The 24,794-nt window shown below is 44.2% G+C and overlaps 1 protein-coding gene across 1 annotated transcript in view; it reads right to left on the bottom strand.

Annotated features, from left to right (window-relative positions):
* Positions 1 to 21,496: 21,496 nt before the first annotated feature.
* RPGRIP1L (RPGRIP1 like) overlaps positions 21,497 to 24,794 on the bottom strand; it is an 80,238-nt gene continuing 76,940 nt past the window's right edge. Inside the window, exons 24-25 of the mRNA XM_056862877.1 lie at positions 24,222 to 24,355; positions 21,497 to 21,591 (exon numbers count right to left, since the gene is read on the bottom strand). Of these exons, the coding sequence (XP_056718855.1) occupies positions 21,497 to 21,591; positions 24,222 to 24,355 (229 nt within the window). The remainder of the gene's footprint in view (positions 21,592 to 24,221; positions 24,356 to 24,794) is intronic.

A 24,794-nucleotide genomic window follows, 5' to 3' on the forward strand; every position in this document is an offset into this window, starting at 1 on the left:
GTTTGATTGACAGTGACAACTGTCGAGCAGACACGGATGCGAATATGATAAAGAAGCTCGCCGGAAAGCTCTTGATAATGTTACTCTTGATAAAGTTGCCTCGGCAAACCTTGCTGAGTAAATAAAACGGAAGGAAATAGGATGCATATTAATTCACGTCATTTGCCACCCGGCGCTGGATGGGAGGGCAGGAGAATTGCAGGGGAGCGAGGGGAGAGAAGAACCCCGTGGAAGATGCGGTACGTTTGGCATTTCATCTGAATTCCAAAATTGCATTCACGAGCCACACAGACTTTACAATAATATATTAATATTAAAAGTAAAGGTCATTCCACATAACAGTTAAGCTGGCTGAGCCTCAACCTTTCCATCAGTAACAGGCTAGTGGGGGAAGGTGGAGAAGAAAACCAGACGGAAAAATCTGAATAAAGGATGGTGGGGAATGTTATCGGGAAGGAACACGCAACAAAGTTTGGGGTACCTAATGCAAACACCCGTTGGGGTTGAGTATGTGTTTCACACATGAACACATGAAGCTGCCTTCTGCTGAATCAGACCATCAGTCCATCAAGGTCAGTATTGTCTACTCTGACTGGCAGTGGCTCTCCAGGGTCTCAGGCTGAGGACTTTCACATCACCTACTGGCTGGTCCTTTCAACTGGAGATGCCGGGGTTTGAACCTGGATGCCTGCATGCCAAGCGGATACTCTGCCATTGAGCCACAGCCCCTTCCCATTTCCTGGATTTCCGATTGACTGAGGTTCAATTCAAAAACTTTTCATTCATTTATTTAATTTGTTTATTCTCCCCAGTGGGAACCCAAAGGTGCTTACATTGTTCCCTTCTCCTCCATTTTATCATCACAACACTCCTGTGGGGTTGGTTAGGCTGAGTGTGTGTCACCCAGCAAGCTTCTGGGACAAGAGTGAGTTTTGAACCTAGGTCTCCTGGATCCTAGTCCAACACTCTCACCCGACTGGCCCAACATGCTTGGAGAGCCAGCGTGGTGTAGTGGTTAAGAGCAGTAGTTTGGAGTCTGAGCTGGGGAACCGGGTTTGATTTCCCTCTCCTCCACATGAAGCCAGCTAGGGTGACCTTGGGCTAATCACAGCTCTCTCTGCTTCTTCTGCTTCTTCTGCTTCGAAACCAATAGGGAAGACTTGAAATGACTGCTGACGAAGGTTAAAGCAGAAAGTGCCAAAGCAGGATTGCAGCGGAACATCTGGAAGTCAAAAATAATGACTACTGGGGAATTATACAACTTTAAAGTTGACAATGAAGGAATTGAAATAATTAAAGATTTCTTATTCCTTGGCTCCACCATCAACCAAAAAGGGAGACTGTAACCAGGAAACCAGAAGGAGATCGAGACTGGGAAGGGCAGCCATGAAGGAGCTAGAAAAGATCCTTAACTGTAAAGATGTGTTGCTGTCAACCAAGATCAACATAATTCATACCACAGTAGTCCCAATTATTATATATGGTGTGAAAGTTGGACAATGAAGAAAAGTTGACAGGAAGAAAGTTGATTCATTTGAAATGTGGTATTGGAGGAGGGTTTTACGAATACCATGGACGGCCAAAAAGGCAATAAGTGGGTTCTAAGTCAAATCAAGCCTGAACTCTCCCATGAAGCTTAAATAACTAAACTGAGCTATCGTACTTTGGTCACATTATGAAAAGACAAGAGTCACTGGAAAATACAATAGTGCTAGTAAAAGTTGAAGGCAGCAGGAAAAGAGGAAGATCCAACATGAGATGGATTGATTCAATTAAGAAAGCCACGACCCTCAGTTTTCAAGACCTGAGCAAGGCTGTTAACGATAGGATGTTTTGGAGGCCATTAATTCGTAGGGTCGCCATAAGTTGGAAGCGAGCTGATGGCATTAACACACACAAAGAGGTGGGCAGGTTGAGGGTGCTATTTAACAGGAATATTACCAGAGAGAGAGAGTAAAACGTATCAAGCTAAGTCAAAGAAGAAAAGAGAACAAGAGAAACCACACAGGTTTCAGTAGACAGTAGAATGCTGAGACAATTAATAGCAAGTGGTTTACTTAGAGGCTCAAGTCGATGGCCATCAGGAAGAGTGGAGAGGTAACAGGATCCAAGCCTACTGGGGGGGAAGAAGAAGAAGAAGAGTTGGTTTTCATATGCCCACTTTCTCTACCACTTAAGGAAGACTCAAACCGGCTTACAATCACCTTCCCTTCCCCTCCCCACAACAGACACCCTATGAGGTAGGTAGGGCTGAGAGAGCACTAAGAGAGCTGTGACTTGCCCAAGGTCACTCAGCTGGCTTTGTGTGTAGGAGTGGGGAAATAAATCCAGTTCACTAGATTAGCCTCCACAGCTCATGTGGAGGAGTGGGGAATCGAACCCAGTATCCAGATCAGACTCTACCGCTCTAAACCACTGCTCTTAACCATTACACCAGGCTGGCTCTCAACACCAATTCCCCTTCTACTCCTCCTTCCAAGGAGGATGAGAGAAATATGAATGATGTTCGAATTTCTCATCTCCGCTATTTCAACTTGAAAAATCTCTATTACAATTTTGCTTCCTCCTTGTGCAAAGTGTGGCTGAAATCGTTTTAGATATATACCCTTTTTTGTTTTCTTGCATCGTAAAAGGTATGTATTTTTCAATCCAACTCGTGCATCAGTAAATTAACTTTATACTATATACATCACGTGTATAAATGAGGTATAAATGTTGTATAAACTGCATACAGAAATTGTACAATGGGAAATTGACAGTACAAACGAATCTATGAAACCAGTCGCAAAAAGTGGAAAGCTGAAACTGTTGACAAAAGTATAAATGTGTATGGTTTATTGGGTGTCTTATGCTGTTTGATTCTATTTTGTGTGTGTGTGTATACATGTGTGTGTGTGTGTGTGTATATATATATATATATATATATATATATATATATATATATATATATATATATATATATATATATATATATAAAATCCGCTTGAGTCTCAGTGTGAAAGGTAGGCTATCAATCACTCCATCAATCAATATAACAAAAGAAACAAAACAGAAACTTTTGTTAATTTCTTGCTTTACTTCATCCTTCTGTCTTCGAGAGAGACACAAACTGTATTTGGAAAGCCCCATTTTTTTCCTTTTGATAACAAAATGCGAGAACAGAGAGGAAGAAAAAGCCGGCATCCCGAAGTAGCCATGATTTCTTTACTCGATATATTTACCTCTCTTGGCTTAGCAGTTACGTTCTTGAACTGGCTTCCAAATAAACTCTTCCAAATGATTTAAAAAGTCATCCAAACTAGCAGCCGACAATTAATGCAGCAATAAAACCTCAGTCAGGTCATTAACACCCATAATAGCAAACAAAAGCATCAATAAATACAAAGCCATAGCATACAAGCAACAAAAGAGGGAATGAGGATCAGTCATACATGGGTTAAAATGTAATCAATGGGACAAGTGAAGTCACCTTGGCTAACCGATTTAACTAATTCGTTTCAGCATCTTGAAGGCAACAGAAAGGTATTTCTACAAATCCCAGAGTACGACGGCCATTGATTTCTCTGTCCGCCCCCCCATCCTGGTCTCTTATCAAGGGCTTCAAAGTTACACATTCTGTTGCTCATTCTTTTCTCTTACAATTTCACAATCATTTACCTCTTTGGTAATAATGTTAAGCTAAGGTTTTCTTTTTTAAAAATATATGCTTTAGGCTTTATAATCGGGGGGGGGGGGGCTCCCTCCTCGTGTGGCTGATTCTAGCCCTTTAGAAAAATCAGCTTACTTATGAGACATTAGCAGTATTATTGCCTCCTTTAATATTCGTGACGGTCTCCAGGAAATGTATCACAACTTGGCATTTATTAGTGCTAGGCACAAGTTAGGGGCATGTTATTTGATTTAAATAACAGCTTGGAGCTACCGTTTGAGTCTAGAAATATATTAGTCAGAAACAATCTCATTTAATAACACCGAAACTAATAAAAGGGGGGAGGGAAGTATTTCCGACTTCCTCAAAATTGAATTTATGAATATTGCTTAGCAGGATTAATGATCAAAAAAGCCAAACCTGTTTGTCATATTATTACTGTATTTTCCATTTAAATGCAAACACGGGGACTCAAGGAGCCCTTCGGATTGCGGATTGTGGCAAAGGAAGCCATTTACGCACATAAACTCAGAGACTAGCGATAAACTTTAATTAGGTCAGGTAATCAAATTATAATCAAGTGGACTCGCATAAAATCTATGTTTGAAATTAATCAGGTACAGGTCTACAGCCCTGTACTACTGTACCTCCAAAATGTACAGAAAGACATTTAATTTTCATTTAAAAGTCACCTTAAGGACTTTCGCCTCAGTTTCTTCAAAGCCGCCTAATTTGATTTGGACTTTATTTTTGGGTCTCTGTAATAATGCTTGGCTCCCGTGATGTTTTTTTTTAATGATCATAGTATTTTATTATTATTATTATTATTATTATTATTATTATTATTATTATTATTATTATTATTATTATTATTTGGTAAAAGGCGTATTTCAGACTTCAGAAACACAACACTTTTTTTTTTCTTTTGGGAAATGATTGCTGGATGATTTAATGAGCCCTCTAAAATGACTCCAAAGGGTGTTAGCTGTCATTAAAAAAGAAGAAGAAAAACGTTTGTTGCTTACTGGTTTTTATCTTTTGTGGTAGACTCATGAGGTTTGGTTTGAATCTTAGTTGTGAGCTGCTTTGAGATATAGCGAAAGAGGGAGAACAATATTTAAAATAAATGCGCTTTCAATACATTCTTTTTTGTATTTAATTAAGGGAGCGCCAGTAAATGGCATAAAACTGCTTACGTCTGATTCTAGTAGTAAAGAGTCCAGTAATTCTGTAATCCCAAGGATTTTTACTACAGCTCAGTCCCAGGTAATATAATGGTATTAAAGCAGTGGTTCCCAACCTTTTTTTGACCAGGGACCACTAGGACTTTTTGGTTTGGTGCAGGGACCCCAAGGTTCAAAATAAAAATTCAGAGAATTTGAAAATAAACTTTAATCATAACGGTTAGTTAAACATTAAACTTAGAATAATATTTGAATATGTTTTTATAATAGAGAACTTTTAATTGAAAATATTAATTTATTATGGGTTTATAACTTTGTTTCGCGGACCTTAATTTAGTTCTCGCGGACCCCTGGGGGTCCGTGGACCCCCGGTTGGGAACCAGTGTACTAAAGGGATGGAACTCCAGAGATAGGGTTGCCAACCGCCAGGTACTAGCTGGAGATCTCCTGCTATTACAACCAATCCCCAGCCGATAGAGATCAGGTCCCCTGTTGGAAATGGCCGCTTTGGCAATAGGACTCTACGGCACTGAGGTTCCTCCCCTCCCCAAACCCCGCCCTCCTCAGGCTCTGCCCCAAAAACCTCCCGCCGGTGGCAAAGAGGGACCTGGCAACCCTATCCAGAGACCAGGTGCCACAAGATTCTTCGGCAGCCACCAAACTTTCTTCTGGAAGTAGGGCACACAGATCAGGGCTAAAAGCCTAACCAGACCGGATGTTTTCCACATATACACTTGACAGTTGTTGTGTCTTGTTAGATTCTCCGAAAGGATATCGTTCACATTCCAAGACAAGCAGAAGCTCTCTGACACTTGTAGGATAAACAGTTTAACTCTTCGGAGCGTAATTCACAGTGGGTAGCCGTGTTAGTCTGTTTGCAGTAGTCAAAAAGGGCAAGAGTCCAGTAGCACCTTAAAGACTAACAGATTTAACAGATTTTGCAGATTTAAGAGTAGCAGTTCTCTTACAAAGGAATTTTAAAGGGAGATTGGAAAGAGAAACTGCTGAATTACAGTTGATATTCAAACTAAAGTCAATGCATTTACCTGGGCTGAATAAAGACCTTGCATTCATGGCTCATGACCAATGCTGATTTCTCCACACCCATCTCTCCCCTGGACATCACAGACTCTTCTGCATACCACACCTAATCCCATCACGCCTGCTATTCACATTTACATACTGTTTCTCTACTTCAAGACCGATGGATTCACATTCTAGCTGTATTTGAAGAAGTGAGCTGTGGCTCACGAAAGCTCATACCCTACCAGAAAATATTTTTGTTAGTCTTTAAGGTGCTACTGGACTCTTGCCCTTTTTGACTTCTTCGGAGCGTGATGGAGCAAAGGACATGAGAAGAGGAGGAAAAACAGGGCCACGCTCCTGAGCCACAAGCAGCCCATGATTGTTGGCAGGATTGGGGATGCTGGTTAGACCCTAAGGGAAGTCCATACAGGTGCATGCAGCCTTAGAATAATTTACTCCCAAGCCGGCAACCTCACGATGCTGAATTGTTAGGGTTGCCAGGTCCCTCTTTGCAGCCAGCGGGAGGTTTTTGGGGTGGAGCCTGAGGAGGGCGGGATTTGGGGAAGGGAGGGACTTCAATGCCATAGAGTCCAATTGCCAAAGTGGCCATTTTCTCCCATTTTCTCTCTCTCAGCTGCTACCTGGAGGTTGGCAACCCTATGAATTGCAACCATCTTTTGTATGACAAAATGACCCAATGTGCATGTAGTAACAGGAGCATAGAACTCCAGATATGTTTACACCCAAGGGAAACATAATTCCACGTGTTATAATGCTAATCTTTAATCACTGTGCTGGCCAATGGCCATAACAATAAAATGTAATCTTTAATCACTTTCCCCCAGCAAATATATATAGAGTAAAGGGTGGTGGTTTAGTTATAGCAAATGGAACATCTGGGAGAATTCTTCGGCCTTTCCAAAAATTTGGTGTATTTGAAATTTTTGCATTTTGAAATTTGATTCCCCCCCATGTACATACCTATGTTCAGCGTCAGTAAAAATGGGGGTGGGGAGAGTTGTCCAAATGATGGGGATATTTAAACTCCACCCTGTTAAAAAAAAACACCCCAAACACCCTCATATACTGCTTAGGAAAGGAAGATCATGCACTATTAATTATACACAGGAGCAATGGTAAGCACAGTTAACCAATTCTGAAGAGTCTTATTGATTTATTTAAAATATCTATATCCCGCCTTTCGACAACGCCCAAGGTGTCTCACAAAACATAAAAATACGCAATGTAACCGAAATATGTAAAATAATGTACATCAAGCATGAGTTCTTTTATATCAGCTGTAGATGGAGCCATCACACAATCTTTATAGAAGCAGTGTTGTGCATTGTGACAGAAGTATTTTAAGAAGCCATCCTGCATTTGGGGGGGGGGGGGAATCTAAATTTATACACAAACTATTTATTTCTTTTAAAAACTCTCATTTTAAAAACATGCTAGGGGGAGGGAGGGAGTCTTAGCAATCAACATTTATTCTGTCCGGCAGTTATCTCCTTATCTAACTTTCCCTTCTCTGCTCCAGGGTATCTCCCAGGACCACAGTCCAGCAGAAGATGGCAGCTTCATTTTTAGAACATTAAACCCTAGGGTCGCCAACCTCCAGGTAGTAGCTGGAGATCTCCCGCTATTAGAACTGATCTCCAGCTGATAGAGATCAGTTCACCTGGAGAAAATGGCCCCTTTGGCAATTGGACTCTATGGCATTGAACTCCCTCCCCTCCCCAAACCCTGTCCTCCTCAGGCTCCACCCCAAAAATCTCCAGGTATTTTCCAACCCAGAGCTGGCAACCCTATTAAACGCACAACTGTCTGTGTCATCCTGGGTGACCTTGGGCCAGTCATGTACTCTTATCCTAATCTACCTCACATGGTTGTTGTGAGGATAAAATGGAGGAGAGGAGAATGATATAAGCCTAGGGTTGCCAACCTCCAGGTACTAGCTGGAGATCTCCCGCTATTAGAACTGATCTCCAGCTGATAGAGATCAGTTCACCTGGAGAAAATGGCCGCTTTGGCAATTGGACTCTATGGCATTGAAGTCCCTCCCCTCCCCAAACCCTGCCCTCCTCAGGCTCTTCCCCCAAAACCTCCCACCAATGGTGAAGAGGAACCTGGCAACCCTATATAAGCTACTCTTTGTCCCCATTGGGGAGAAAAATGGGGTATAAATTAAGTAAATAAAATAAAATAATGTCTAAAGAGGTTTATGAAAAATTCTCCCTTTTAGGGTCTTCTGCTTTGATTTCCCTTTCTGTTTCTCATTTGGGTAAGAGGCCAAATGATGTATTCTATTAATGAGTGACAAGCAGCTGATAGATACTTTTGGCTGAAATCTGTTAGGATAAGAATGTATAAACAGAAAAGCCTATTATTGGCAGAAAGTCTGCCATGCTCTTCTCGGAAAGCTGCCGATTAATTATGAAAATGCTTATTAAGCCAGATTCTTGGTTTCCTTCCTCATTTAAAATAGCCCATTTTGTTAATACCTAGATTTTAAATAATAGTGTTGCAATGAGTCTAACATAAATGGATTGTTCCAGGGCTTGTAGTATTAGACATTACAGGAGTTAAGCCAGAAATGAAGTTGACCCGAAAAATTCAAAACATTAATCTGGGAGGAGAAAAAAAAAAGGTTGCTAAATTAAAAGCATACATGACTTATTGTGTCTTCTACTTTGATTTGAGTCCAGTAGCACCAGTAGTGATTTTGAGTCCATGTAAGGTTCTAGTCTCTCCTCAACGTGTGAAGCAAGAACCTAGACCTCCTTTATTTTGGGACCGTAATTTCCCAGTACTCAGGCTTTTCTCCTCCATCCTGCAGGTTCGTTCTGGGCAGGGAAGAGCCACACAGGGACGAGACTCACACCTTTGCTTAAATAATATCAACAAGTTTATTGGTTTCTGAGACAGCAGAAAAGAAAAGAAGCTGTCACTCCGGTTACAGGCAATTTAAAAAGGAAAGTAACAAACTCAAAGGAACTAGAAATCTACTCTACTTACAACACAGAGCTGGTCTTATTCCTCCTTACTATTAGTCCCTTTAGAACAAACAAAATCCCGAACCGAGTAGCACCTTAGAGACCGATGAGATTTTTGAGTTGTAAGCTTTTGAGAGACAAAGTGCCCTTTTTCAGATACTGACGGAGAGAGCACTGACTCTTGAAAGCTCATGCCCTGAAAATTTTGTTGGCCTCCAACAAGTCTCTACTGGACTCAAAACTCTTCCACTGCAGACCAAGGTCATTTATGCATGGGAGTTTTACGTGAGGTTCGTTGCTCGCTGGACCCACACCTTCCTGTTGGGAATCTCTGCACCAGCAGTCTCCAAGTTCAAATCAAGAAGTATTTGAATCCCCGCCCCTTGAAATGCTGCTTTATAACTGTACTTACTGTGAGATAAAATCCACACACCCCCACCCATGGCCCAGGCTAGCCTGATCTCATCAGATCTCAGAAGCTAAGCAGGGTCAGCCCTGGTTAGTATTTGGATGGGAGACCACCAAGGAATACCGGGGTTGCTGTGCAGAGGAAGGCACTGGCAAACCACCTCTGTTAGTCTCTTGCCATGAAAACCCCAAAAAGGGGTCGCCATAAGTTGGCTGCGACTTGATGGCACTTTACACACACACAAAACCCAATTGCCACATAAAAAAGCATTTTAAGAAGAAAAAACAAAAAACGGAGCAATCTGAAAGGGGGGGGAGAAACTAGTTTTTTAAAAGCCTTTCTTCTGCTCAGAAAGAGCTCACAGCATACAGGAAGCATTTGAATCCCCACCTCTTCACATGCTGCTTTGTAATTGGCTGCCTGCGTTTTGTGATAGAAACCAAGCTTGGGTGCCCCACGCTTTGCCATATGGATGGGAATATCACCCAGGCTGACTCAGGGGAGAGGGAAGAATTGGGTTAACAGAGGGACGAGAAGTCCTGGGATTTGTGAGGGCTGGCAGCGAGGTCATCTCTAATGGACTGAAAACTTATGCATAACTCCAAGGAACAACCGAGACAGACGACGGGGGGGGGGGGGGACGACCGTGAGTAAAAGTACCCATGCATAAACAACCCAACACAGCCACCCTCCTAAATAGGGTTTCCTGGTCCCTCTTCGCCACGAATGGGAGGTTTTTGGGGCGAAGCCTGAGAAGGGTGGGGTTTGGAGAAGGGAGAGACTTCAATGCCATAGAGTCCAATTGCCAAAGTGGCCATTTTCTCCAGGTGAACTGATCTCTATCGGCTGGAGATCAGTTGTAACAGCGGGAGATCTCCAGCTAGTACCTGGAGGTTGGCAAGCCTACCCCTGAAACTGTCTTCTATCTTGTAACCGGAGCTGCTGTACACCAGATCAGATCACTGGTCCATTTAGATCAGTTGGTGTTATCCGTTCTGGCTATTCCACTGAAGTCTCTCCCCTCCCCAGACTCTGCCCTCCCCAGGCCCCACCCCAAAATCTCTAGGAATCCCCCAACCCAGAGTTGGTAATCCTAAAACGGCTACATCTGCATCTGACTTCTGAATATTTTCTAAACTCCAGCCAAGGTGTACAATTCAGTGTGCCGTGGGAACTGGATAGTTTATTGGCACGTGCATACAGGAGTCTGGAGGAACATGTGGTTCGGGACAAGGGTGGGAACGGAACAGCATTAGGCAACACTTCGGCCCGAAGGAATGTTGACAGCTTTCTGTATTTCTATTTCCATTTCATTCTAGTATTTTTTCTCTGTGTAGATGATAGGAATCAGGATAGAAAACGATATGGAATAAATCTTGCTATCCAGGTGACAGGGTATATGGTACATCCCCCCCCCCTCTTACTTTGAATATTTCCGCATCAGATCAGATGTGAGCAAGACCATATGCAACCTCTTTGTGTTGCTCAGGTTAATGATTACAGAGCAACCGGCAGGCAAAAATGTTTCCACTCACACAAAGCCTTGATGACTTTGGTTCCAGAAGAAACCGAACAAAACGAACCCTTACATTGTTGCATTATGCCGTCAATCAAACCTCTTGCTGTCAATCAAACCTCTTGCTATCTAAGTAAAGAACTGGGCAGAGAGAAATTCCCGGAAGCTGACGTGGGGATGCATCGGTAAAAATGCCTTGTTTAGCGCATTCTTTCCATCAACAGATATGTTTTCACTAGAAGAAGAAGAGTTGGTTTTTATATGCCGACTTCCTCTACCACTTAAGGAAGAATCAAACCGGCTTACAATCACCTTCCCTTCCCCTCCCCACAACAGACACCCTGTGAGGTAGGTGGGGCAGAGAGAGCTCTAAGAGAGCTGTGGCTAGCCCAAGGGCACGCAGCTGGCTTCGTGTGTAGGAGTGGGGAAACCAACCCAGTTCACCAGATTAGCCTCCGCCGCTCACGTGGAGGAGTGGGGGAATCGAACCCGGTTCTCCAGATCAGAGTCCACCACTCTTAACCACTACACCACACTGGCTCACTAGAGTGGCCAGGTCCCTCCCGGCAACTGGCGGAGGGTAGGGGGGATTTACCAGCAGTGGGGGGAAGCCTAGGCCAGCATCTCAGTGACATCACTGGGGATGTGGTGAGACCACTTCCGGTGCTCACCAGAAGTGATATCATCGCGCTGCTGACGATACAGGACATGCTTGTATTTGGGCAAAAAAACCTCCATGGTAGATGCCTTTTTACCATAGAGTTTTTGCCCAAATATCATGGCTTAGGAAGCAACAGTGAATGTGGATATCATAAGAGTGATATCATGGGTGAAGGTGTTTGGGATGGGGGGGGAGTGAGGGCAAACAATCATTTGAGTGTCCCATCAACCCAACGGAGAGAGCAGGCGAGTGGACATATTTGCCATTCTCTACACTTCCGGTGGGAGGGAAGGCAGCATGGCAGAGCCCAACCTCATCAGATCTTGGAAGCTAAGCAGGGCCGGTACTCGGAAGAGAGACCACCAAGGAAGAATCGGCAGCGGAAGTCAACGGCAGGCCACCTCTGCTTCTCACTTGCCGTGGAAGCCCCTAGCTGGGGTTACCATAAGTCGGTCGCGCCTGAGCAGCACTTATTCTTACAGAGTTTTGGCTTTGGGATATGCAAAATCCCCGCGCAATCTCAACTCCCAGGACAATTACTGTAAATCGCATCACATTTCCTTCGTTACATATTTGCCCGATGGACCGATTGCTTGTAATAAACATCTCTTAAGGACAGTAGGGGGCAGCTCTCCCCTACAGTTCATCGTTTATATCTCCGGAGATGGAAGACAAAGATAAACGGTGAACCAGGTTACCTGGCAAAGTGTACCTTCATCCAGATCTGGCTCGTGATGCTGAGTGGGTGTATAGGCCCACAGTGGTCATAGTGAAGCATTTTACATGCCATCCATTTCAACAGGAGGGGTTTAAACATGTTAAACCCTCCCGTGGAAATCGATGGGACTTCAGCCGGATCATGTCCCACGGGCACTTTCTTAAAAAGGCTGGTGATTTTTGTTATCTGAGCAGCACTCTGAGAATAAGTGCCCTTCATGTGGTCCAGTTAGGGTTGCCAACCTCCAGGTGGTGGCTAGAGATCTCCCGCTATTACAACTGATTTTCAGCCAATAGCAATCAGGTTGCCAACCTACAGGTACTAGCTGGAGATCTCCTGCTATTACAACTGATCTCCAGCCGATAGAAATCAGGGCACCTGGAGAAAATGGCCGCTTTGGCCATTGGACTCTATGGCATTGAAGTTCCTCCCCTCCCCAAACCCCACCCTCCTTAAGCTCTGCCCCAAAAACCTCCCGCCGGTTGCGAAGAGGGACCTGGCAACCCTAGGTCCAATATACTTGATTGTTGAAATTCTGACATTCTGGGTTTCTGTTGAGATTTCTGAAAATGGATGCTTCTTGCGCAGGAAACGCCTCGAAAGTACAAGCCAGCAAAGACAGTCCGTCTTTACAATAATATCTTTCCCAAGATCAAGGGGACAGGCAGTACTTAGTTTAGTGCTCTGCTCTCTGCCCCCAAACAGATAAGAGAGCCAGTGTGATGTAGTGGTTACAGTGTAGGACTAAGGTAGGGTTGCCAGGTCCCTCTTCACCACCGGCGGGAGGTTTTGGGGGTGGAGTCTAAGAGGGTGGGGTTTAGGGAAGGGAGGGACTTCAATGCCATAGAGTCCAATGGCCAAAGCGGCCGTTTTCTCCAGGTGAACTGATCTCTATCGGCTGGAAATCAGTTGTAATAGCAGGAGATCTCCAGCTAGTACCTGGAGGTTGGCAACCCTAGACTAAGGTCTGCAAACCCCAGGTTCGAATCCCCACTCTGCCATGGAAGCTTGCTGAGCGGCCTTGGGCAAGTCACATGCTCTCAGCCTAACCTACCTCACAAAGTTGTTGTGAGAGTACAAATGGAGGACAGGAGGACCATGCCAGCCATTTTGGGTCCCCACTGGGGAGAAAGGCGGGGTACAAAAGAAGTAAATAAGTAAATAATTGCCATTTTTGCTGAAACTCTGACTGGGCCTTCCAGAGTATCAGTCCTGAATCACAGTTTTTCCACAGATGATGAGTTTTCCTGTGGACATGCGCTGCTGAGAAATGAGGGGACGCCTAGGGTTGCCAACCTCCAGGTTCTAGCTGGAGATCTCCTGCTATTACAACTGATCTCCACCAATAGAGATCAGTTCCCCAGGAGAAAATGACCGCTTTGGCCATTGGACTCTATGGCCTTGAAGTCCCTCCCCTCCCCAAACCCCGCCCTCCTCAGGCTCCGCCCCAAAAACCTCCCGCCGGTGGCGAAGAGGGACCTGGCAACCCTAGGGACGCCCCCTGGTCGGAGCAAATAGCAGCTCTTAACTGGCCCCTGTGCAAGACAAGAAGCTGCGTGTGACCGACAGAGACCCAGATTGGGGGAATTCAGGATCACACTGCTGTTGTTTGCATATTGTTGGCAAACCAAACTAATTCAAGACATGTTTTTGGACAAGGGCTTCCCGAAAGCACAGAATCTTCAGGAGGTTGTTAAATGCCGATTCTACAGACAGTGACAGTAATGAACGTGAAACCTATTTAGGCCAGCCTCCATATCCCATTGAGGGGAAACGCTGGGAAAATTTTGCAGCATCTCTTCTCTCATGCATAACGTTGGGTTCCCAGGGCATTTTTGGGAAGGGGGAGAATCATATTTGGGACTTGCTTCCTTTCCAAGACAGAGAAACAAACAAACAAAAAAAAATCAAGGTATGTTCTTTGTGAAAATGGGAAGGATTGTTTTGTCCAAAATCACAGAATCAGAATCACAGAGTTGGAAGTAACCACCAGGGTCATCCAGTCCAACCCCCTGCACAATGCAGGAAACCCACAACCACCTCCCCCTACACCCCCAGTGACCCCCACTCCACGTCCAGAAGATGGCCAAGGTGCCCTCCCTCTCATCATCTGCCTAAGATCATAGAATCAGCATTGCTGACAGATGGCCATCTAATAGGGTTGCCAACTGCCAGGTAGTAGCAGGAGATCAGGGGGTCAGCCCTGCTTAGTACTTGGATGGGAGACCAAAAAGAAAGTCCAGGGTCGCTATGCAGAGGCAGGCAATGGCAAACCACCTCTGTTCATCTCTTGCCTTAAAAACCCAGTGGGGTTGCCATAAATCAGCAGCAACTTGACAGCACTTTCCTGAAGGATCCGTGACTCAGAATGGAGCACTTTGCTCCTTGAAAGATCAACGTATATTTACTGTGCTTTGTCAGGATTAAATACATGCAGCCTTGATTACAAAATATGGAGAGTGCATGGCTTTAGTTAATCTGTGCTTAGTGTAAGCTAATAAATGCATCTAATAAAACTTTGGTTTAATTAGAACGACACTGTGGGTATTGGATAGAACAAATACCAACTCATTTAGGAACACAGTCATGGCCAAACCCACCCCAAAAAAGCTTCCAACGGCAGCTGTTTCTGGTACTCTCAAAAAGATCCTTACTGCAATGCAACAAATTTAAAATGATTTCTACCGACCGCATACAATTGTTTTACTTTTTCGCCCATCCCTGAATCTTTTATTGTTATAGTGACTTAGGCTGTGATCCTGCGTGTGCGTATCTGGGATTAAGTTCCAGGGAGATCTGTGAGATTCACGTCCGAGTAAACAAACATACAATCACATTGCAAACTAGGCATTTATTGCCGCCTCACTGTGAGATATTTGGCAGGATTCTTACCTTCTTAGAATCATAGTTGGAAGGGACCACCAGGGTCATCTAGTCCAACCACCTGCACAATGCAGGAAATTCACAACTACCTCCCCCCCCCACACCCCCAGTGATCCCTACTCTATGCCCAGAAGATGGCCAAGATGCCCTCCCTCTCATGACCTGCCTAAGTTCAAAGAATCAGCATTGCTGATGGATGGCCATCTAGCCTCTGCTTAAAAACCTTCAGGGAAGGAGAGCTTACCACCTCCCGAGGAAGCCTGTTCCATTGACTAACCACTCTGATAGAAAATTATTCCTGTTTAGACGGAAACTCTTTTGGTTTAATTTCAACCCGTTGGTTCTGGTCCGACCTTCTGGAGCAACAGAAAACAACTTGGCACCATCCTCTATATGACAACCCTTCAAGTACTTGAAGATGGTTAGCAGATCCCCTCTCAGTCTTCTCCTCTTTAGGCTAAACATACCCAGCTCCTTCAACCTTTCCTCATGGGACTTGGTCTCCAGACCCGTCACCATCTTTGTGGCCCTCCTCTGGACACGTTCCAGCTTGACTACATCTTTCTTAAATGGCGGTGCCCAAAACTGAACAAAATAGGTGAGGTCTAACCAGAGCAGAGTAAAGTGATACCATCACTTTGTGTGATCTGGACACTATACTTCTGTTGATACTTCTTGACTCTCCTTAGGAAAACTGACCTGCTTGTAATGCATCACATCTTGTGTCTTTCTGGATCGTGGTAGCCAATGACTGACATTTTTATATAGAAGCATGACTTCTTGGCCATCTATTGATTAGCTGGGAGCATTCAGAAATCCTTCGTCGGTTCCTGCATGACATTTGCTTCAATAAGTCTGTGCTTCTGAACCACTTTTTTTTTCATAGAATTTTCTCTCTCTCTCTTGATACATAAGGAAATAATTCCACATTCTATCCTGGTGCCAGTTTGACTGAGTATATTAAGGGGGTGGGAGGAAACCCAGTATTTTCACAAACCCATAGAATGCTGGGCAGATTGTTATTCAAACATGTGTAAGGGATGTTTTGGGTTTGAATCCACTGATGTTGCGCTGCTAAGGATGTTGTGATTTAGTGATGAGATATGTGTATATCAGTGGCTTCCAGTCCTTTCTTCACCCAGGAGTGTCTTCCAGGGTGTGCTGGTGTGCTCTTACCCTACAAGGTTGCCACAAAATGGGGCAAAGCTGAATTTGATTTAGTCCACATCTAACCAGCAACATCTGCACTGGAATCATCCAGAAATCAACAATGACACCATGAGTCATTGGGGAAAGAAAGAAAAAAGATGAGATAAACATGCCCGCTAAAAGTTAGCACAATTTAAGCTAATATGTGGCAACAGAAACCCCAAGTAAGCCTTGTATTTGTGGTGAGTTGGCCTCTGTGTTTTAACCAGATTTCCAACCACAGTAGTTAGAGATAATAAATGCCCTTCAGGTGGTCCAATTAGGGTTGCCAACCTCCAGGCACTGGCTGGAGATTTCCTGCTATTACAACTGATCTCCAGCCGACAGAGATCAGTTCACCTTGACAAAATGGCCGCTTTGGCCATTGGACTCTATGGCATGGAAGTCCCTCCCCTCCCCAAACCCCGCCCACCTCAGGCTCCGCCCCAAAAGCCTCCTGCTGGTGGCGAAGAGGAACCTGGCAACCCTAGGTGAAACTCTTTGACCTGGAAGAAATCCCCACCACTAGCAGAACGAATTCATGGGATCCAATGCAGAATTTACCTATAATTCAGCCCTAATTAAAAGAATAATGAGTTTGCCAAAGCTCCACCAATTAACCCTTGTCACGTCTGAGCTTGTAATATCCAAACATTGGCATGCTTCACAATAGTGGTAGCATTTTATTCTCTTAAAGGGCTTTCTCCAAAACCCTTTATTAAGCTGATATAAGGGAAGCCACAAGAAACCAGGGCAAATTGGAAAATACAGGACTGCCAAAAATTCAAAGACAAATAATGTGAAGAAACCACATTTGAGAACCATAATAGCGGTGGGGTTTTCTTTGTTTTGTCCTCTCAATTTACATGACGGCGGCTGAGAATTGTTACTCCCAACAGCAAGACTAGGAATTAAGACAACAAAACAATGTTTCTCACCCTGATGCAGCAAAGAGGGTTTCTGCACATGGAATCACTAGGGTTGCCAACCTCCAGGTACTAGCTGGAGATCTCCTGCTATTACAACTGGTCTCCAGCCAATAGAGACCAGTTCTCCCAGAGAAAATGGCCTCTTTGGCAATTGGACTCTGTGGCATTGAAGTCCCTCCCCTCCCCAAATTACCTCCTCAGGCTCCAACCCCAAAAACCTCCCACCAGTGGTGAAGAGGGACCTGGAAACCCTAGGAATCACCCTTGCCGGGTGGATGCCTATTAGCACTCAATCGGTTATTGAGTGTGTGGAACCCCTGGCTGTGCATACAGAGATGGATTCACAAGTGGCACCTGAAATCCCCTACCACTCCAGCACTGCCAGTCTGAACACACATTTCCTTCTGCACTCCAAGACCAGGGGGGATGCTTTTCTCCCTCTCTCATAATGCCAGAACGCGGGGTCATCTGCTGAAGCTGGAGGGTGAGAGATTCAGAACAGACAAAAGGAAGCCCTTCTTCACACAACGTATAATTAAATTGTGGGACTCCCTGCCCCAGGATGTGGTGACGGTGACGGCTGCCAACTTGGAAGGCTTTAAGAGGGGAGTGGACATGTTCACGGAGGAGAGGGCTATCCATGGCTACTAGTCAAAATGGATAGTCAAAATAGTCATGATGCATACCTATTATTTCCAGGATCAAAGGAGCAGGCCTATTAGATGCTGTGGAACACAGGCAGGACAATGCTGCTGCAGTCAACTTGTTTGGGGGCTTCCTAGAGGCCCCTGGTTGGCCACTGTGTGAACAGACTGCTGGACTTGATGGGCCTTGGTCTGATCCAGCAGGGCTTTTCTTATGTTCTTAAGATGTCTCTGCAACTAGGATGCAATGGCCTCATGGAAAAATTAGTGAGGGAGAACTGTGAAGATGACCAGAGGACTATGAGGATGATTGGAGGTCTATCCTGGGCCCAGGATATGGAAAGGACCTGCTGGTCCCATACGAGCTAGTTCACTGAGATCATCTTCCAAGCAGAGCAGTGATACTGGGTCCCCGGGTGAAAGGTCAGGATGGGTCCCCCGAATCACTGCTGCCCCCTTGCTGGCTTCCCCCTGCCTGGGACAAGCAAGGCGTTGCTCTTGCCCCATACAAGGTGGATGGGAGCCACCACTGCCGCCAGAACCAAGCTGCCTGAACTCCACATAGGGTTGCCATCCTCCAGGTAGTAGCTGGAGATCTCCTGCTATTACAACTGATCTCCAGCCGATAGAGATCACTTCCCCTGGAGAAAATGTCCGCTTTGGCCATTGGACTCTATGGCATTGAAGTCCCTCCCCTCTCCAAACCCCGCCCTCCTAGGCTCTACCCACAAAACCTCCTGCTGGTGTTGAAGAGGGACTTGGCAATCCTAACCCCACACCGGGCAAGTCCAAGTGGTGGCAGGAGCCTGTTCCTCTTATACCCTCTCCTTTGGGGGGCAGTGCTGTGGGTGCCCTGGGCCTGATGCTTAAGGGAGGCAACCGCCCACAGCCCTGTCCCCTAAGCATCGGACCCAGGGCAGCTTGCCCCTGTGGCCCATTGGCTAAGACCAACCCCTGCACAAAGAACTCAGCTTTGTGTTGTTGAGGCAAAGTATACAACGGGAAAACTTCAGCTAGACATCCCATCTGCTTTAGAAATAACTGTGGAGTGAATTAATATGGCAGGGAGCCCTTGAAAAAACATCTGAGCTTTTACAGTGGTTCATTTAAATTCCCAATGTTGCCGAAAATGGTTAATATGAGGTGACCCAAAGTCATCTAGCATGTGTAGCAATAATCTTGCTCTTGACGAATTTATGACAGCAACGTCCATATTTTCACCTTCGGATGCTGAAGATTAAAATGCCGATTGCAGATGTTTACGCGAGACGAATGAAACAGACTAATTTTACCACGTCACATGGCCGAAAATGTTTGTTTAAGAACGCATGGAAAACAATCCTCTTGTTCCTCACAGTTATGCTATAGAGCCCAATAAATACTTGCAAAACAAGGCTCAGCGTTTGCTTCTTTATAAAGGATGATATTTTGTTTCGGGTTGCAAAGTATCAGGCGAATAATACAAACCTCCTGGGGAAATACCGCAAACTCCATTTCTGTAAAGCCACTTTATTAATCTTGGTGTCGAATCTAGCTGTTTTAAATTACCGTAATGTATAACAACAAGACCTTAATGACAATACGGTTGCGCGGAGCCAAAGAACATTGGAAAGATGGGCCAAAAGCGATGAGCTCTGGAGAAGCAGCGCAAGTGAGAACACAAACATGTGCCCGATGACTAGGAATGGAAGGGCTTTGGAATGTCGCCGTCTGCGGCTTCCAGAATGTTCCACAGGAAGAAATTGTTGCGGGAAGTTGCAGAGTTTGCTCTTTGGCGATGGTGGGCTGTAAGACTGGGGGAAGTGGGGGACCAGGAATGCAATGGCAGAAGCCAGAGATTTCTGTGGTCAAAATATATTCTGCTGGCCTCACAATGTACATCAACAAATTAATATTGTATGGCTGTCATTTCAAAGCCGGCTGAAGGCGGGGAGACATATCTGAAGCCATTAAAAGCACAGATGGTTCAAACTATATGCAGATATTCATATTTAGGGGGGGTTGCATTTTGTCTGGGTATTTTTTTTTTTTGCTGTTGAACTGTAATGAATTGTCTCATAATCTATTCCATCTTCTTGCCATTAGCAGGCTCTGAATGTTCACAAATAGGAGCAAAGAACTCATTTTCCAGAGCTTTAATCACACAAAGAGGGAATGCCTAATTCTCTAAATGAAATGGGCTGTGATCACTGAAGCAGAGATTTAATATATCACGGCAAATTAGGTAGATTTTAATAAATTACTTATCTTTCTGAATACTTTACATATGCTTACAAAAGAAATATAGCCTGTTTTGCAAACAGAGGAAAAAATCCCTGCTACCTATAAGGTCTATCTTAAAGAAACAGATACAAAATATGTATGCATTAAAATAAATAAAATGCAGCTAAATATATGATAACTGTCTAACTGATACCATCTTTTTTTGTTTTTTGGGTAGTGCTAATTCACAGCTCCATTGAAAAATATCAATTAAATCCTTCATTGCCATTGGTTGAAAGCTGGAAATTTGTGTTTCTGAGCTGTTTTCATCTACTGATTTGTCAGGGAACAAGTATTCCTTGTACAAGTTTAAATTGTTAACTTTTATGGGTTTTTGTTAACAATTGTGTTTTTTTTTAAATGTTTTATTTATATTGTAAGCCGCCTTGAATTCTGCAAGGGAGAAAGGCGGCTAATGAATCTTTTAAATAAATAAATAATAAACGCATAAGTTTGATTTAAGTGTAGAATGTTATTTAAGGATGGGAGAGGGAGGAAGCATTTCACCAGCCCAAAGGGTAAGGCATCGATTGATTCTTTCATAGTTTCATCTTCTAATTTGACACCATGTAGTTACAATATGTATTTTCCCCCTCCTTCCCATGAAAAGAACACAACACACAAATTAAAAAAACAACAACAGAAAAAACCTCTAGAAATTTGGGCAACACCCTGCCTCCAAAACGTGATCATCACAAACAACTGATTATAACATTAGCAGAAAGGCAAAAGTTGTGTATTTCTTTTTTTCTTTTTTTATGAAAGCTTGCAGTAATTTAATAAGTCTTGGGACCAGCCTGGTTCTTTATATTTAATTGATAGAAATAGCATGCATCAAAGAAAACGCATACTGAGATTTAATGTGCATAAAATGGATATTAGCATTTTAAAGAGGTAGATTAACACATTAATCCAAGTAATTTTCATATATTGCTTCTAATAAAAGCTTCACAGTATAAAAATTCTTAATGAGGCTAATCGTGGGCATTCCATTTAGCGGGGTGATTAGGGATAACATAAAAGTATTTTTAATCAGTTTTCTAAGGCTTAAGAATTTTTTTTATTAAAAATTAAAAAAAATTGACTTGCATTTTTATTACTGTTTTATATAAGGCAAAAAAATGTCAAAAATGCAAATAAAAGCACACTATTCAATCATGTAGGTATTAATTATTTACAAACTGGTGTCCACTGTTTGGGGGATGTGCCCTTAGGGGAGAATATATATATCATACACTCACCCATAAACCAAAACAGACAGAAAAAGTATACAAACTTTACAACCGAAATTTATGCATCCTTTACATATAAATTATACATTAAATATACTGTAGCATCTTCCCATGTTTCATGAGCTCTCCAGTGTAGGTTACACTGGGAGAAGCAGCATTCCGGAAGATTAGGCACTCGTATTCCGGCCTTCCAGCCATTTCAGAGTTCCTCATAGATCGAGCGCAGTGCATGGAGGGCTTCCACCGTCATCTTGAGCTTTCCGATTACTGTCCCGTCACCTTGAGAATCAAAAACTGCGGGGGGGGGGGGGGGAGAATGGGTCACAAAGTAACACCAATAACAAATTTACAGATCCTCCGTCCCCTGCCCCCTTCCCACCCTGCTGAATAATTTATTCTTCCGCATGTGAAATGAAAAGTCTTTTGTACAAAACGGCGGTGGAAAGTGCTGTCAAGTTGCCGGCAACTTATGGTGACCCCTACGGAGTTTTCAAGGCAAAAGACGAACAGAGGTGGTTTGCCACTGCCTGCCTTCTGTGTAGTGACCCAGGACTTTCTTGGTGTTCTCCCACTCGAGTACTAAACAGGGCCGACCCTGCTTCCAAGACCCGATGAGATTGGGCTTGGATGGGCAGGGTACAAATACCATCCCCATAAAGGGTTGCCAGGTCCCTCTTCGCCACTGGTGGGAGGTTTTTGGGCAGAGCCTGAGGAAGGCGGGGTTGGAGGAGGGGAGGGACTTCAATGCCATAGAGTCCAATGGCGAAAGCGGCCATTTTCTCCAGGCGAACTGATCTCTATCGGCTGGAGATCAGTTGTAATAGCAGGAGATCTGTAGCTAGTACCTGGAGGCTGGCAACGCCACCCCCATATCTTCTTCCACTTTTCAACCGAAAATCAGTTCCCAATCTGGCTCACAAGAACCTAACACAAAGGGCAAAGTTCAATATAAACTGATCCTCTGGGGGGAGATTCCTGATTGAGCTGGTCTCAGACGTAGGGGAGGGGTCCTTGGGCTGCTACCTGCCCTTCTTCTGATGGGCCCATTGATGGCCACTGAAAACTGGGGGAGGTCTCTCAGTGGGATCCAGGCACAGGAGAAGAGCGCCTATCTACTTCTCCCATTCTCTAATGACTCAGCGATGGTAACTGGGAGTGGAAGGGGTGGGGCTCTCAGTCGAGGTGGATTTAGACATGGCGGAGGGTGCCTGACTACTTCCTGCTCTCCTCTTCATAGCCTCATCACTTGGAACAGAGGGACTGTTTCTATCTTTCAGGTTCAGTGTATGTAAGCCTGGTAGTTGGCCTAAGTTTCCACAACTACAGACGGAGCATGCATGTATTTATACAAGCCAAAATAAGGCTCTGTTGTGAGGCGCTCGTGTGCAATTCTGTGCTCGTTGCTTGCGAATTCTGCTCCCCGTGTTTCTGACCCGCTGTGCACGATGACAAAAAGTGGACAGACCCTTTCTGTTGCCCTAGGAGGTCGGATCAGAACCAACGAGTTGAAATTAAATCAAAAGTTTCTGTCTTGACATTAGGAAGAATTTTCTAACAGTTAGAGCGGTTCCTCAGTGGAACAGGCTTCCTCGGGAGGTGGTGAGCTCTCCTTCCCTGGAGGTTTTTAAGAAAAGGCTAAATGGCCATCTGTCAGCAATGCTGATTCTATGACCTTAGGCAGATGATGAGAGGGAGGGCATCTTGGCCATCTTCTGGGCAAGGAGTAGGGGTCACTGGGGGTGTGGGGGGGAGGTAGTTGTGAATGTCCTGCATTGTGCAGGGGGGTTGGACTAGTTGACCCTGGTGGTCCCTTCCAAATCTATGAGTCTATGATTCTAAATCGTTGGGGTTGCGGCTGAATGAGTCTCCAAACCATTACCTCTATGTCACGGAACGGAAAAGCCACGTGTGACAGGCCTAACTCCTTCAAGAGCTTAAGCGGCATTGGCAATTGGATAGAAAAGTCATTTGCAATGTAGTTTTGTGAGGAGAGAAGTGAGCCTGTGCTTTCCAACCATGTGTTCCTCTCTTGAACAGAGAATCTTAGCCAGAATTTCCCCACATTAAAAAAAAAAAACCAATCTGTAGTCCAGGGGCTTCCAATCCCTTTTGACTACAGATCATGGAATACATGGTGGAAGAGGGGGAAGGGTTGTTCAAGACAGGACACAGTTAGAAAACATTTGATCTCTTCTCCCATGCCAACAGAGAATCAGTTCTTCTCATGACCCTTCGGGTTGACTACTAAACTGTCATCCTAGGTGCTGGCAAGAATGGGAAATAAATCAGAAGCAACTGGATTGCCTCCAGTACATCTGAATGCTATTTTCCCATATAGCAGAGATATACATTTGACAGAAGGTTAAGCCAAGCCTGGGAATTGAGCAGTTGTGATTCTGGGAGAGTGGTTACAATTATGTGTACAAACTGTGTGAGTTCACCGTTCTAAACCACCGTTCTTAACCACAACACCATGCTGGCTCTGTAGTGATAGATATTACTGGTGAGAGGAGAAGCACGGAAGACACGCGAGGCTACTGCTTTTGAGGCAGCTGTGTGTTTTTTTGCAGCATCTACTCCCGACCAAAGACGTTACCATTCGGGCAACGAGCATTCGGCATACGCTCAGAAGAATGGTGTTTTCTGCAGCACCTATATGAGAAATCTGGGGGCGCTGGGGACTGTTTTGGGTGTCATACTCAATTTCCATCTCCCTGGGTTAGCCTTGGCTGTTAATACAGCATCAAAACAGAATTCCGAGTAAAATGTGTCAAGAAAGATGCCTTCTTTAGAACCTGTTTTATATAAATATCAACCGACAGACAGACCTGTCTGTACAAACCCCCACAATTCCAGGGGTGTGTGGGTGGGTGGGACAAACAGAGGTGGGGACCATTTGGGACATAAAAATAGCTCAAGCTCACCATCAATGTTTTGTTCAATGATGTCCTTTCCTTTCCGAAACATCTCGCTTAGACTGATATACGCCAAGCCAATATCTTCACACTCGAGATCCTGCTCATCTTCTGGAGGGTCACTTACCACAGTAAATCGTATGCTAAGGACAGGAAAAACAGACCCACATATTAATTTTTACCCTTCAATCCATTTCCAATGATAAACTGTGAACTCAAGCTGATAAGAAACTATTTCTTAGACTTAAAGAAAATATAGGTGATTACTCGAGAACACGAATAAGTCACAGTGGCAGATATGAAATTTAAATAACTTGAGTTTTGGCTTCAAACCCCCACTCCCAAATCCCTTGCATGGATCCTCTGCAACTTGTTTCGAACGTGAGAAAAGCTCAGAAGTTGTTCCTTTCCTGCTTCTGCTTTGTGCAAGTGGTCTTGGTAGCACAAACATGAATGGAAATATCTCAAACCCATTAAGGGATTTTTTTGTGGGGATTATTGTCTCGAAACTACTGTTTGCGCAAGCGGAAACAACTTACACAGAAAGGCTTGCACACTGTTTTGAGTACCGGCTCATTAGAA

This window comes from Euleptes europaea, chromosome 17 (assembly GCF_029931775.1).
Source record: "Euleptes europaea isolate rEulEur1 chromosome 17, rEulEur1.hap1, whole genome shotgun sequence".
Taxonomy (NCBI): domain Eukaryota; kingdom Metazoa; phylum Chordata; class Lepidosauria; order Squamata; family Sphaerodactylidae; genus Euleptes; species Euleptes europaea.